General features: G+C 45.8%; 1 protein-coding gene across 1 annotated transcript in view; it reads right to left on the reverse strand.

Moving 5' to 3' along the window:
* T265_04145 (hypothetical protein) overlaps positions 1–10,666 on the reverse strand; it is a gene marked incomplete at both ends in the record, with an annotated part of 12,460 nt that extends 1,794 nt beyond the window's left edge. The window contains 5 exons of the mRNA XM_009168815.1: positions 134–198; positions 2,035–2,370; positions 3,347–3,791; positions 7,829–7,914; positions 10,541–10,666. Of these exons, the coding sequence (XP_009167079.1) occupies positions 134–198; positions 2,035–2,370; positions 3,347–3,791; positions 7,829–7,914; positions 10,541–10,666 (1,058 nt within the window). The remainder of the gene's footprint in view (positions 1–133; positions 199–2,034; positions 2,371–3,346; positions 3,792–7,828; positions 7,915–10,540) is intronic.
* Between the last annotated feature and the right edge of the window lie 6,023 nt (positions 10,667–16,689).

The following is a 16,689-nucleotide window of genomic DNA, read 5'->3' on the forward strand; positions in this document are numbered from 1 at the left end:
ACATTCATTTACTCGATACTCTGTCCACATTTATGGCAACTGAGTGGTTCATATAGGGCTAATGAAAGAAACCAACGTTAGATCAGCGTAGAAACATGACAAAGCAGTTTGTCATGATTGTCATGTGACTTACTCGGTGTCTGCAGCGCGTTCGGTAACGGTTGTGACAGCCACCGTAGATGGACTAGCGGCCTTGTACTGAAAGGTAAAAAGAACACGAGGATTATGAAAAATAATAGGGTGGTGCCCGCGACTGTAGGTGGCCTGGCGTACAGGGCTTCGAAACTAGTGTTTTCAAGTAACGACGAGAGTAAGAAGGGTGAATACCGTAATTACTAATTCGAAGAAGGCCCACAATAACAAGTATCAGTTGTTTTATGGAAGCAAGGGGCAAAAATAGAGCTGTGCAAGAACATTTTACGAAATTTTCACCAGATCCCACGGAACTCAGTCGTAAGCCTGATCACGCTGTTCTGAACATACCGCATTGGTTTTCTCATGTTCAACAACTTGGTAGTTAATCCTACGAGACCTTTTACATAAGGACAAAACAGTTTCGACTGAAACTGGTCCGTTCAAATATCACCTCTCACTGTCATCCGCCGTTCCATCTTGTGTCTAGGAAGAACAGAGTGGCGCCATCTGGCTTAATCGCACTTGCCCTCTGTGAGCATGGTAAACATAGTCGGATAAACGAAATGTATAACTCGAAAATCAGCTTCCATGGACCGTGGGAGCTGGGATATGGTATCAAGTTGGAAACCGTTGTATACCCACGTACTTAAACTTTTAACTCGGCGACAGTGGGAGGTGAATTTGAACTGGATACAATTTAGTGAAATATTGGTAGCGCGTTTACTTTCTAATCCGTTTGCGAACTAGTTGCAAAGAATGCCAAACAATGAGAAGCAGATGCAATTTGCTTCAGTGTACCGTCGCCTAGCTACCGAGTGCGCGTACATAAAAAACTGTTTACTGACTCCAGCGCTACTCGAGTCACGAGTACTACAAAAATCATCAAAGATCTTAAACAGGACGCAAACTTGTGTTTTGCCATCACTAGCATTGTTATGAAATAAGTTTCCACACTGGTGGTCCACTACCACACAAGCAAAAGTTTAGCTGTTCGTATTTAAAGCTCTAAAGTGGATGAGGGGACGAGAGAGGGATAGCCCATGACAGGCATTCCTAGATGCAAACACTCCACGTATCCCGGAGGCTGGAATCCTGAACGTCATTGACATTGATTAACCAACACATCCAGTAGCGTCTTCAGCCAAACACAAGCAGGATCACTGGGACCCTGTCCTGCAAGGTGGACTATACTAGCAACAACATCCAAACTGAAAGAGAAAAGTGCACGGTCGGAGTTCACACTGGTAATCGGAAAATAGCGACAGTCAGTGTTCGATTCTTGCCATTAGCAGCTGATGACAGTGCTGTCTGATCGGGTATGGGGTTAGTTTTTTTGTTGGAACTGCAAGTAAACAGTTTGTCACCAGCACCTCATCAGAGGCTCTCCAATGTCTGTGAACCTCGATTCTAAGACAACCGTCCAATCGAGCTTAATTAGTTCTAGGCGTGCCTACCTGATCGCTCATGCCACCTACGGCTTTGGCGCGTTGTAAACGAACATGTATGGCGTTACATGAACTGTCTTATTCACACCCAAGATAGTCTCTTGGGACACAAAGGGATACAATACCCTGGGAGCGGTGCGTCTGTCTGGAGAGGTGTATAGACGTCGCCAAGCGAAGAGCAGAGTGAGGCTAACAAGGAGTGTCCAGTTAAACCCCTGCTTCGAGTTCAGCCAAAAACATGACATCTGTTTCGCCACGAACCTGCAAACCCCGCAATATTTTTTCTTTATACCGCTTAGTGACCGAGCACGTACTTGTCCCCAGTCGTTCAACTGGTTGTGCTAAACAGGTCAGAAGTTAAGTAAGTCCATCATGGTTTGGCCATATTTACCGGAATATGTAAGTTTTTCATAAAATGGTGGTTAGAAAGCGATCAAATTTAGAAAAACATTACCTTAACGCGCCTCCTTTCCTCACAACCAAGCTTATAAGCGTCGTAATAGAATTTCATCCCCAGGCCGAAGAACAGGAAGGAACCGGCTATCAATAGTGGACCAGTCATCTCTCCAACATCCATGGATAGGATAATGTTCATGTAGATATGTCGTAGACAAGTGATCAACAGCCCCAGAAAAAGCACTAGCAGAAACATTATATAACAGGCAACAGCAATCCAGTACAGTTTTCGGGCCCTTCCAAACTTGATGGAGTTTATTTCACGTTGAACCTTCCGGTCATGATGTTCAGCTTGGATTGTCGTCCGACCACTCTTGTAGGTAGCCAGGGAAGCCTAAACGAACACGATGGAGGTGATATCTGTCAGGATTTCGTAAAGTCCTTGGTTCGTGTATGAAAAATGTAAACTAAGTATGCATTCAAACGCTAAGTCATACTGGTGGATGTACTGAATTTATTGAATCGTTCCACTGAGACATGAAGCGAGACCAGTACAGGAACTAAAGTATGGAGAGGACTCATGTAAGTATATTCGGAAAAAATTCTGACCATTTGAATGCGATCTGTGGTGTACATGAGCACGACTTCATCAAGTGTGTTCGGCCTGGGGAGCTCTGCGAAAAGGATTGGCTGGTAATGCGAAATTTTCTTGGTTTTATTATTGGCCTGAGTTTCTCCTTTGAAAAACCGTATGGATTTCATTATGCGTAACTTCTGATTCAATTTGTACACTCTCGGTGTTGTTGGAAAACGTTCATGAGCCCCACTGATTTAATTGGACTCTGCAAAATGGAAGCATAGTAAACTGATCTTCGGGGCGTCTGTGAGGAAAATGCCATAAGTAGGAAAACCTGTATTGTGAAACCTTTTATCTCTTTTGTCTGCTGGGCTCTGGCTTCTAGGATTAAACAGGAAAACTAATACGCGGACTCGATCCGAGAAGACGATAAAATCGTTGCGGAAAGTTTTGGTTTATGCAAGCACTTCCCGGACGGTGCCTCAAAATGAACCTCATGGTGGTCCTGGTGTTCGGCAAATAGAACTAATCTCCGTCCTCGTGTCGGAAGTCACGAACTTCCATTGGTTCTGTCCGCCCCTCGTGAACTAATTGACGGCACCGTAACAGCTCCTGAAGATTTTGCACATGAAGTAAGTGCACTTAAATGATGTCTCTGAATAGGGCAACTAATCACCAGGTCATAGAATCATATAAACGGCTTTTAGACTAAAAACCTCCACCAGCTATTCGTAAGTTAGAATGATATTTTGGAGAAACTGAATGAGTAATAGGTTGTTAAAATTTCACTTACTTTTGAAGCCTTCAAACTGCGTGAGAGTCTCAGCTGACTCATCCCGTATAATGACTGTCCCCCTAAGGTAGACTTTCCGAGCACCGTAGACGGAGGATAGCTGGCCATGCTACCAGCGCGTTGGAATTGTGCATTTAAACCGGTCGAAGATGCCGGTCTGGCGAATCCAAGAAGCCTCGAACTGCCTGGCACGTTTTCATAGGTCCTGGCGACTGCAGCTGCGGCGCCCCCGAGATGGGAGCGGGAGTTCGAAATGTAGGAACCTGAGAGTATGGAACCAGTTGGTTCTTGCACACGTGCGGATGAGACAGACGCCGGGCGTTGTGGATCTCCCGATTTGAATGAGGACTGGCTGCCGTTTCGGCGCATCTCACCAGCTTGCCTTTGCTGTTCATATTGCATACGCGCTAGGTGAGTATTCATCCTTAGTGGTAAAGGCGTTTGGCTTCGATATTTTTACTCTGCGAAGAAAACAGAAGAATATTTGTCAGTGAATAAATTGTGCAAATTATCGTATTAGCTTAACAGTGCCACACATACACAACGAGACGTTGTCAAAACAGCGTAGTTACTGTGAAATTTCTATGTCAACGGTTTTAAGACACAGGCCCATATTTCGACTCGTAGCTTGTTGTTCATCTGCTTACAGTGGTTGAGCGGCTAGGTTGCTCAATGGCCTGTGACCTTAATTACGGCAGTCTGAGGTGGAACTCCGGTTCTCAGGCCAATTTACCACCGCCAGCGTCAATCGATGCGCTACATGAATGCTGAGGATTACCCCGCGCCTTGCTGGTTAAAACGAAAAATTTCACTGGTGGGCAGCTACGAGCACACAAGACGATGTACAGGTAGTGTTGTATTTCCCCTCGTACACTGGGTTGATAATTACAGGCAAAAGCAATTGGGGCCTTTGAAATTCGTGCCCTAACTTCAGGGTGACCGTCAGGGCTGACGCAAATACCAGGATACAGATAGTCTTCCACTACTTTCAGTTTAACTCCTTGGATCCTTAGAAGCATGTTCAAATACTCCATCCCGCAGCATGGCTTTGCACTTCGTGAGCGCGAAGCACATCCCAGTGGACTGGATGTCGGCTTCCCTACTAATGTTTGCCCCTCCTGCACTTTTTCGCAAAAGGGAACATCGTTCGCACATCCCAGGTGGACAAGAGTTTCCCTCTGAAATAGTTGAACATTAGCATTTTGGAGACGTTTCAGTGCTCGCCTCATTACCTCAGTACGTCTCAATGCATACGTGACGGCTTGTCACGGAATTCTGGAAAGCTGATTTTTACAGTATGTAGTTACCGTCAAGAAGAGACCGAACCTATGTGTAGTGCGACTGTATGTTGAATCGGCTGTCACAGCCGTTGACACCCCCAGTAATTGTCTAAACCCCGGCACTCAGTTTACTTGATGGTCTTTGAGGATATCGCTCCGAAACAAGCCGGACAAAAGACTGCTTTTGCATGTACGTTTGACTCGCTTTCTATTGATGTATGCTGTCTTTGGAACGAGGATTCAACACCTTTGGTTTCCTCTCTCTTCCGGTGGTTCATATCTGGTTATCCAGAAACTCCTCCAGCTGACATTGATTTAAACTGCCGAGCTGAAGGGTCCTTGCTTGAGCACTTCCCCGTTGTTATTCGCCGCTGTGCGACCTATTTTGCAAGTCATATGACATTATTCCGTAGACGCGCCGATACTCGTTGTCTGTCCATTGCATGTGCACATGTTCCAATATACTGCAACTCTGGTACTATCGAAGACAGTTTTCGAGATGCGTCGTGTGCCTCAGTGTAGCGGACTATTATCTACGATACTGTTATGGTTGCAAATGTTACGATTTCGCAAATAGTTAGAAGTATCGCAGCAGGGGCTCAAGTGGATGGACTGGAATCAAAATACGCGGACAACGGCTAGTGCTCACTGTAGTTATATGTTGACCATATACTGTTTCTGCTAATTTCCGAAACAACCGAAACCGGTTGGCCACGTACTGTTTCCCCACATATGCACCAGCTAAGATGGGCTACATCGCCGTTATCTATAGGTGTCGTGGATGCGTTACTAAATGCGTAACTGAATGTCGCACACTCTGGAACAGCAATGCAAAGTCTGATCACACACTTGTTTGTTGATGCTTCTTGTTGCGCTTTTCGGATGCCTACACCTCACCTGGCCATTAAGGTCACGGACCCTGATTCGAAACAAGTTTACCGAAACCACCTACTTAAGTCTCCCGACAGTCCACCTTCCGATGTCTACTCCTACTGGAAAGTACTATCCGCGACCCTGTGGAATAGTAAGTGCTTTGCTTGTGGAACGGTGCAATCAAATAGACCTACGCAAGGAACATCGAGCAAAAATACGAATTTTTCGAAGATCAGACACACAATCCTCCCGGAAAAGACAACTCAACGAACTGTCAGACGTCAGTTGAAAAAGCTTGATGGGTCCATTAACCGGAAGAGGTTCAGGCAAGAAACTGGAAATTCTAGCAACAGTTCGAAAAGGACCTCTGAGGAGCGAAACAATGGTAAATGCGGCCCGCTCCTCTCTGCTAAGTCCCAAATCGTCGGACCGAACTCTTCTAACAATTCAACTGGTCACATGATATCGCTCAATCACTTTAGCCTTACCAACGGAATCACGAAGTCAGTGAGAAATACTACCGTCTTGCACTTAGTTGACAGGTTATTTCAATTCTACCGAGGTGTACCGTGTTCTGTACAAACTATCGACATCGTTGCTTGGGAAGGGCCGGAGCCGCTAAAATACACCCGGACAATGCAGCCCCGTTCCATCAATACGCCTTATCTGAGCCTCAGCTTACCTCAGTACCACGCCCCATATCATCCAACACATCAATTAGCCACACAGACATTGCCTCGTCTTAACAGACAACCTTTAGTTGACCGACTAGTCGGTTGTCCAGGCTACACGTCCACTGTGTTGGTAGAACTGGAGCTCATTTGCTAACTTCACTACTCTTTTTTTGCTTTTTTGACTATATAACCATTCCTTATGTATTGACCAAAGAACAAAGCTCAAAAACAATTTGTTCGCCCATTGTTTACTTAGCATTGGTGGAATACTTAAATTTTCCATCTCCTCGGTTTCCCTTGAACGGGTCGCAGGACCTACCCGGTTGAATGGGCCAAACCGGTCTGCTCTTCTCACCTGCTGTGTTGCCTGCGGTTACAACCGCATAGTATTTTCTCCTGCGAGGCTGAACGACAACATTGGTTGCCCTTGAATATTCACGCTCAACACTCAGTGAATTTGAACATAACCTCTTCCTTCACAGGTCTTTGACCTGAAGCTGCCAACTTGACGTGGTGTTTGAGCTTGGGTTCTTCAATGATCGTGAAGGCTATACTACCTGAAACTTCGTTTCATGGGAAGGCCAAAGAAGGAGTAATCAGACCTAGAGCTGCGAGATCCTGCGATATGAGTAATCATAATATGATGTCCAGGAGTCAAGTTATGCTGTCATCTGATATGGGAGTGTGAAGACAATGAGGCGATCCCCCCAGGTGGCCAGTACGTCGACATTCATAGAATCAGCGATGCTGTCTTCCTTGGAGCTTGGATGGTTTAGAGAAGACTCCACATTCCGATCGCCCAACAGTTGATCATGGGTACCGGCGAGTTATCCAGTAAGCTCGAAAACCAACTCAACCTTGCAGTGAAATCGATGCGATTCCAAGCCCATCTACTTGGCGTGCCGGTATCACGAGCAGGACAACCACGCCCTATTCCATATGCCTCTGCTTACGCTAATGCCAGCCTCTTTCAGCCTAGTAAATCAAACTACTGAGTCGTCGGCTCCCAGAAGGGTGTCCAAGTTAAACCCCCTTTCCGGCTACCTTGCAGGTCAACATTTTTGGCAAGAGGCTGGAACAGGCCTCCGAGGTACAATCCAAACCTCTCCTATTACTTCGAGAGTCAGACATAAATTAAGAGCTCAATGTGGAGTGCCTGGCTTGGATCCCCTTTCTTGGCCCGGATACAGGTTTCTGAATCATTCGATTGCGGTTATCTGAACGACATGCCTTAACCGCCCAGCTGTGTTAACAAAGAAGTGACAACGCTGAATTCATGGGAGACTTTCTTCATGGAAGCTTTTTACGTCCCTACTCGATGTAAGATCTAAAAAATCGTTCGTCTGTAACACCCTTTCGGAGCCTAGCTGCCATGCCACCCGGAAAAAGCACGAGGGCTGGGATATTGCCAGGATGCCTAGGCTTAGACAAGAGAAGTCGAGAGGCAGAGATCGGGTTCGAACCGGTCAGTAAATTCGTGTTCTAACCACTGAGCCATCTCGCCCCCACCCCGATGTAAAACTAACAAACAGGCAATACCTGCTCAAACCTTATAATTCTTAAAACTGACTTACACTGTGTATTTGAAACAGGCACAAAACATCCAAGCGTGCTCACGCATCTTAGAGTGCCACTGACTAACTCAGTTCACTCACCTTCCTCTCTTCATGTCTGGTGACCCAGAAGTGATGGCTCGTAGAATATATGGCGTGGGAGTTGCAGCCAGCCCCAGCGCCAATAGCTGGATTGGATTCCAGTGGACAGTCGTCTTTGCGCCATTCAGTAATCTAGCTCAATCAAGCTGAATTCCCGTCGACATAAAAACTGTACCTGTTTGTAATGTTAGCGTATACCTCAACGGACTACAGTTATGATGCTGAGAAAGGTACTTTCTGTCGAGAGATATCGGGACTCATTTGCTGGTTAGAAAGCGTTAATGCTGTGATTCTTTCGAGCAACATGAATATCCAAGTAGATCGTCCGAATTCCTTAGAATCAAAGCTGGCCGGTCGATTCGGAGTCGACGCTCGCCGCAGAGACAAAAGAAGGCGACCCATCCAGTTGTGGGCTGATTCCGGACGAGATGACCCAGCTGTTAGAGCCCAAATTTCCTAACCGGAAGGTTCGTACTTCGAGCCCGATCTCTGAATCTCGACTTTCCCTGTCTGGGCTCGGGCAACCTGGCAGTATCCCAGCCATCGTGCTTCCTTCAGGTGGCATGGTATCTAGGCGCCGAAAGGGTGCTACAGCTGAACGACCATCGATCTGGCCAGTACGAACTTTCAGCGTAAACTTTGCATCGCGTAACTGAGAGGCAACCAAGCTCAAATCAACTGTGGACCCAGGTGAATAACCTGGCTATCAGACATTGGTAAAGGGCCACAATGCAAGAATTCAGTCTCCTTTGGAGCACACATGATGCCAACACCATATTGCAAGTACGCCTAACAGCTCACCTTCCTTCGGGACGTCGCAAGAAGCATAACAACCGACCACCTCTGAATGGCTAACATTGCTCAGCAGTATCGATATGAGCTAGCCCAACTAAGGTTTTCAGGAAATAAAATCCACACGGCTACCGTGGATGGAAATGTGAGTGGAATTACACAGGCAGTGTACAGAGCTGTCTGTCGGACCTCGCAGATATTATCAACTGATTGTTGGGTTATGTAGAGATCTCCAGTTGCGATAGGTGCCAGGAAACCCATACCAGCACGCAACGAGTACGCTAGCACACGAAGCCCCTTTAATGAAGAACCTAGGGAAGGGCTGAGAACGCTGGTGAACAATGAAATCTCACGAAATGGAGAAGGATTCGATCATCAGAAACAGTTGTGTCCCATACCACTTATTACGGTCGACTGTGCAGGGAAAAACGACATTCAGTAAAACAACGAGTGCAGTAATTCACTTGCAGAAAAGGCCGGCTGGACAGATGGGTTGGGCACTCTAAAGAACAGTTTGGCGGGCTCGACCGAAGTTTTTGTGCAATGCTCGTTTTCAAAACACCATCCGACCCAAACACCATTACACCCAATGGAAGAACGGAAGTATGGATTTGATGAATATCACTATTACCACAATTTTTTGGCTCGTCATTTTTTTTACCTGTGAGGAGTTCATGAAAGGCTCCGTAGGCTTTTAACAATGAAGAGAACGTTAATTTGGTTTATATGCTCTGCGACGGCGTCTTTAAGTGTTTGTTCCAGTCGCTCTCCGCCTCTGTGTAAGGTGTAACGTTTTTTTAATGTGATTCCCGCCGACTTACACGGTCTCCACATGCATGTGATGAGAGTGTTATTCACACAAATCAGTGATACCTACCGCACCATTCGGCGACTGTACAGTCGAAAATGAGGTAATTTATCGTGCAGGTCCGATTTGCGTGTGACGAACTAACAAGAAATTGCCTACGAGGTTGTGGTAATAGCATCAGCCGAATTTGATGAATCATGCATGGAACAGTGGAACTCAATGAAACTTCCCGCACGATTAAGCAAGAAAACACCACCGCAGGAGCAATGTTGATATCAGTTCTACTTGGTGCGACTCGGAGAGCGGTGACCAAGACGGACGGTTATTTAGACAGCCAAATTCGTTGGATTAAAAATCAGAACCTTTCAAGGCTTTACCATATTTCACCTCCAGTCTGTGGAGATGAGTACATGAGCATCAAATAACACCACACAACATTGTACGAGGTACAGTTACTAACATTTACTCAACATTACTAGTGCCATCCACATCATCCGGAGTGAGCATTTCGTCGGCGTGCCAGATATTCTGTACACAAGCCGCTTGTCGTTGACGAATTAAAACAATAAGTTCAAAACTCTATGGTTTGCAGGGCACTTCTTTCTTAGCCAATGCAGTTCTTTATTACTCTGTTTTAATCCACCCTGATATTTCTGGCTGCGAAACTCTCTGGCACTTTCGACCTCTACCGCAAACAACATGCCCATGGTGGGGTCACTTTACCGCACAATGCTCTTAGCTTATTCACGGATTGATACATAGTATCGGGGCTATTGCCCGAGTTTCTCGGGTCGCTTTTCTTCTTTTTGGTCAGTGGCTGTCTCCACCTGAAAGGTACAATTGAAAAAAGAGTGTAGCACTGCTCTCTATGTTCTCAGCGCGGGGCGGTATGCTCGCCAGCGCGAGGATTCGCATAAATAAATGTCTAATAGTGCTTTAAGCTGGGTTCTAGAAGGAGCGTGAACAACCATTGGAGGAAGGTCATCCCACGCACCTACAACCCGAAATGAGAAAAAATTCTGTCTAATGAATGTGTGTGCTCTTGGCCTGAAAATTTTCTTACTATGTCCCCGCCTGGTGTTTGCTGGGTCAACGGTAAAAAACCTGCTTACCAAGCTTTGTTCAAACAGGCATAAGTAAGAATTAGGTCCCCTCGGAGGCGACGTTACTCCAGGGAAAATGGAATCCAGCGTCGCGAGACGGGTTTCGTAGTCCACGGATTTGAGCCCGGCAACCATTCTCGTGGCGGCTCGCTGGACACGCTGCAAAAAATTGCGAGTTGCGTAGCTTCGACGGTTCCGAATATCGAAAGGAAGAGCTTGGTTCGTAATTATACGGTACTATTTACATAAGGGCAAGGAACTGTGTACAACAAACCTCAATGGTTAACGATCGTGGCGTCACAAGTTCCCACTTCTGTCACTGACTGGTAGAGTGCGGTGTCAAATTCGGCATACCAAAAACCGTCGAGCGGAATGATGGCTCGGTAGCGTGGGTTTCGGTCGCCTGTTCCGACGACAGCCGCGTGATTCTCAATGGACATGCGATCACACGGAACTCATGAGAACACGATTAAAGGCAGGCTCAACAAATTGGACATGAACGAGCATGGGTAATTGGGTCAGCGGCGCATATTCACACAGACACACATCAATACACAAGTATCAGACAGGACAGGAGTGGCGGATAACGATAAGCAAAACAGTTCGATATCAAAAGTATATAGGTGGCGTAAGCAAGTGAATGTCGGAATAATCATAAGGTCAAATTAGATTCAACAACGTTCACGCCACTTTGCATTTCGTTGCGCAGGCGATCGTATCAAAAACCACCATAATCTATTTTTATACTTTTTCAGCTCACCGAATTTCATCTTCCACTGAAGCAACCACACTTCTGGTAGAAAAATTCTGGAAGAATACTTTTCTAGTGTCAATGCCTCCCGGGATGCCTAGACGGGGCTCTAAGTTTTGTGCTGGTATTCTGAACTCAATTAGCTTCCCTCTTTAGTCCAGCGAATACTGTTCGCCCCAAGGATGCCTCGCGGTTTCTGCGGATAATAGACAAATTTAAGCTTCGAAAACTATGGAACCATCACATTTGGCCCTACATGTATATACATTTTTGTTAATAGGTGCCGATCACTACAGAATAACACGCCTATTTATGTGGCAACTGGCAGCGCCTCGGTGCAAAAGAATAAGCCATATAATTCGTCACAGTTTTGTGGAAGTGTGCTTAGCCTCGGCTCGTTTATTTTCTTCGACATGCAGGGAATTTCAGTGGTCTTTCTACAATCACCCGGCCTTGAGAAGCTGTCCCCTCAGGATGAGGGGTCAGTATGCGGCGCCTATGCATGCAACCAGCCTTTTAGGCTCCAGGTGGACGCATCGCCGAAGCAGAGGGAAAACTGTGAAAGGGTTGAGCCACCCGACGCATACCCTAACGAAAACAAACAGCACTCTGAGTATCCGGTCCAACATTGTGTGGAGTGTCCAAGTTTCAAGTCTGCAAAATTTCGATGGATTGTTTACCATCCAACTGGCGACCAAACAAAAGATCGTCTGCAGCCTCCTGTTTAAGCCCAGACAACCATCTTCTGAAAGGATATATTTTGTGTCTGCCGAGTCATGTTTTATCCTTATCTCTCGAGGGATTCAAGATTTCACTAAAAACGTATTTAGATGTTCATCATATGCCCGGCATGTTTCATTAAGGCGGATGAAGCCGGAGTCCTCCTCGGAGGCTCCGAGAATGTAGATGCGCTTTGGCGACAGGGACACGCGCGTTTTGCTCAGTAGACATAGCCGTTTCGCCGATCTCCGGAGGGCGTCAACGCCACTGCACCTATGGGTGTGTTGATGCAGTTTCGACACATGTCATCATATGCTCTTTTGAGGGTCACTCAGGTCAGTGCAGGCCCCGCGCCTCCGCAAAACCTGTTTTAATTGGAAGTAAGTTTTGAACGTTTGGAGAAAGAACATATTTTTGCACTTACCCAGTTGCAACGCGAGATTTTGACATCAACCCGGCTTATTTTCTCATTTATGGAATCAGTAAAATAGGGCGGAAGACAAACGGTCCTCATAGGTTCCGCCGCTTTGAATCCGTTTGAGCTTACTGATGAGACAAAATGTACTTGCGAATGAGCGTGTTATTTATCAGAGTGACATTGGTGTTACAAACTGATGCTATGCTGTCGATGGTGATGGTACATGAAGCCGAAGTGCCAAACATGGTTTGAAAATTATATCTATCCTCTGTAATTACTGGAGGATTTATCGGCTGATGAGTGAAGTTGAGAAGTTTGCTGGAGCTCTCCCGGCCTTGTTCGGTCTCGTCGTTCAGAGGCTTTGGTTCACATAAAATGCATGTGAGAATGGTGTACAACTTCCGTTAACTTCTGGGCGTTGGGCAATGAGTTTCACAGTAAGTTTCCTAAACTGAATAAACTGGGTATGCTCAATAAGAACCACAGGCCCTGGCAACCCGAATGGTTAGTGCATTCATTTGGCAATCTGAGGTAAGCCCCGTAGGGTGCCCACAGATCTCAATGAGAAGGGTTGAAAAAAGCGCGGTGATTCATCATACGTCCTTTACTGCATGAAGTGAAGCCACCGGGTGGTTCGTCTAAAAGTAAAGGGCACGCCACTGTGCAGGTAGGTTGAGAAAGTTCCGGACCCAGAAATTAGCGACCACAAATTAGCGACCGACCGTCTAATGTCACCTGCATCGCCGTCCGTAGCCGGTGTTTAAGTTAGCTGCAGTCCACTATAGAAAATTTTGGCCCAAAACAATGCGGCATTTATAACGCGCTGTCACTTGCCGCTAAGAGCACAATGGTCTACAAATTATTCTAAGGACTACTGCGGTTCAAATTGCCACCAACCTGGTCGCAATGAGGGAAGTGAGGAAAACCCGTTCGCGTTGTGCGCGGTGGAACAGCTGGGGCATGCACATCACCACAGCCACTGTATATCTGCCAGGTTATTTTGCGCCGTGTTGGATTTCTGGAAAACGTGTGAGCTTATGTCGCAACACTGGCTCCACTTCTTTAACACACCAAACAGCAAAACGAGACCACCATAAGTGCTTTCTTAATTCAGACGCGCAACAGTCTTTTGCCCGTACTCAAGACTATGTACATGAGTGTTATTGTCATTCCGAGCGAGATGCCGCAACTCTGCCGGCTCATTTTCGGGAGGTGCTTTTACTACGAGGGACAAAGGTAGGTGACCCAATCCACCGATGCGTTCAACGGTATGCTTGTAGTGTAACCGCCAAGGAATTGGCCAGAAGCCTACCTATTCTGGTGTTCGGAAGCGGAAAAAAGCTTATTTGGGTAAATCCTGTTTTTCCAATATTTGCAATAATATTAATACCACGGGCGTCTTTCTATCTCAACGCTAGGTTATGTATACTGCAGGAGGCTTGTATTTGCGTTCTTGTTTAGCTACGCTACCAAATAGATACTGGATCGTTCTCCCTGAATGGGCTGCAACCATGCAGGAAAAATGTTGGCCGGTTTACCGAGGCATTTGGGAACCATTGTTACTTCGAATACCAGTTTATATTCCTCTGCGTCCCAATATGCACAAGTCAAAATCCTAACTCTGGGTCCCAGCCATTCCACTCCTCGATGTACCGCAGCTATGGATGTGCACGAAGATCTGGATCATTTGTGGCAATACCTGATTACCCAGTTAACTTCCACCTAAAAGGTATTCCTCAACCTGCACTTTTGAACATGAAATAATACGTCAAAAGTTAAGCAGATTATGTTTTCTGACCGCACTAATTCCGCCGCTGCAGACGTTTTAAGCTCACGGTGACATGGTGTTGTTTACAAAACCACACCGTCACATTCTATCACATTATTCTTCAAACCCCTGGCGTGGTCAGCAAAACCGAATAAGCCTGCAAGTATGTCGGCCGTTCTCACTTCACAACCAACTCATGAAAAACGCGCACAATGATAGATAACCTCAGAGCCCCCTTTTATTTTCATAAAGTGTCAATAACAAACTAGTCAGAAACGTGTCTGCCACCAAGAGTGATTGGCATTTGTGGCATTCCACATCTCGCCCCTGAATGAGAAGGAAACTTTTCTGCGGCTATCACTGTAACCGTGCGCCGTGATCCGGAGAGCTGGCGATCAGTTCCTTGGGTGCTGAGTGCCATACCAGCTAATTTTTTACTAAACTTTCAGTGGAAGTTACATTCGGAACAGAAAAATCCACATAACTCCAGCGTTGTCAGAATATGCCCATGAATACAGACTTTGTTCTTATATTTCTCACATTTACTCCAGTCAACCAATTGGCCATCTGGGTCCTGTGGTTAGGCAATAATCTAGCTCAAATACAGGAGTGGCTTCTGGCTACCACTTCTGTGCTTCTTTGTGTTGTGCTGCACAAGCTGGTGGAGGAAGCTATAATGAATCGTTCCGGGTGCTCCTTCCTAATCTACCAAATCGACGGTTTGCCGCGCACTCTCTGAACTTATGAAGTTTTGTCATAATTTTGCGTGCTACTGTTATCCAAAACTGTAAACGATTCAGCGAAACTGTTCATTCGCTCCTTGCTCGCAAGAGCGCAGCCCAAATTTAACTGCAAAATTAGCTAGCTCTGCTTGAAACTTCAAAATGGCCGCAAATCGACACGTTGGATTTCACAACCTTCGCGCACTTGTGATGCACTCTGGTACCGCCTGAGTATCTATTCCTTTTGTACGAAGGTGAGCACAAATGATAACGCAGTGCTTCCATTCTGCCACAACAATCTGTCGATATTTGTTCACGCTGAGCTTGATTTACCCACCGGCCTAATATTCATGGATTGCGTGTGCACATTTTACATTGTGTACAAAACTACGAAAATCTGCCTCGGTACTCACCAAACAGCTTCGTCACTCGGCCAGTTATAGGGTTATTCCCAGCCACTGCTCTTTCTTCTAGTTGGCTTTTTCACGCTTAACACCTTACCTTGTCCATATGCGGTCCCTTCATTACCAACGCTTTAAAAGGTAGCTGTCGGGATGGAATGCTTGGTTCATCTTTCAAACTGTTGAATAAAGAGGTCTAAACTGCAGAAAACAGCTTGCTAACAGTGTGCTCCCGTTTCCAACCCCAAGTGACAGCCAACCCCCATATTTATTCCCCTTGACCAGATGAACTGAAACCTCCTTGTTTTGCTGAACTATTTTTATAACTTACGGACTTTGGTCGGACATTGTGATTTTTGCGGTTGCTCGCCTTCGATATCTGTTTGGCTGTGACGATATCGATTTTGAGGCGAAGTGCTCTGCGCTTTATCCCCAGGCTGGTAATTGTACCGCCTTATTTTTGTAACCCTATGGTATCTGCAGAGGAGAATCCGTTGAGGTTTGTTAAATATGTACAATATTATATTTGCAATAGTACCGTGATTCCAGAATTCGGATTTCTTGGTCGTTTTCCTGGATTGGCACGCGTGACTCAAACTCAGAAAGCAGATAGCCCCAACGTAAACCTTTTATCTCATTCCTTCCCTTCTGCACCATGTATTTATTCCAACAAGATCTCTTACTTTCCCAACTTCCTACTTTTATGTGACTGAATCTGAGCGCATGTTAGCTTCTCTCCATAATATCACAAGATATCGTGCGCATGTGTTCGATCGCCCGAAAATATGGAAGCGGAACCAGAGGAGCCCTCACCTTGATTTTTTGTCGTTCATGTGGGAACGGCACCTCGAATTCGTAAATCTGTACTAAATACAGAGCGAAATTCCTGAAATGTCTTCTGGAAACTGACCGCTGATTTTTGCGTGGGCTTAGGAATGCTTGTCGGCTTAGCTTACTTCTTGAGATTGTATCTCACTATCCGCTCTGACTGACTATATACTCGTTTTTTTACCTAGTTATCATTTGCCGTCAATGACATTAAGACACCTCTGGAAAGCAGTCGCCCAAATAATTCACAAATTTATGCTGGAAAAGGCCGTTTTGCGGTCATGCCTCCTTAATTTCATGGATTCAGCTCCAAAAATGGCAGCTTTATCAACTTTCTCGCTCAAAAACTCTTTGTCCGGGTAACTTGCTGAATTGCTGAATCTTCATTTGACAAGAAATCGCTACCGCACACATAACCACGCAATATCCTGTAGTTCCTTGTCTTGATGCCTTTTTCCGCATATAAGCCTGGATCTGCAGCCAGAGGTTTTTCCAAGGTAGTATGCATTAACGCTAGCAAGCCTGCAAAAGCGATATTTTTCCTTATGTC

The sequence above is a fragment of the Opisthorchis viverrini genome (genome assembly GCF_000715545.1).
Source record: "Opisthorchis viverrini unplaced genomic scaffold opera_v5_67, whole genome shotgun sequence".
Taxonomy (NCBI): domain Eukaryota; kingdom Metazoa; phylum Platyhelminthes; class Trematoda; order Opisthorchiida; family Opisthorchiidae; genus Opisthorchis; species Opisthorchis viverrini.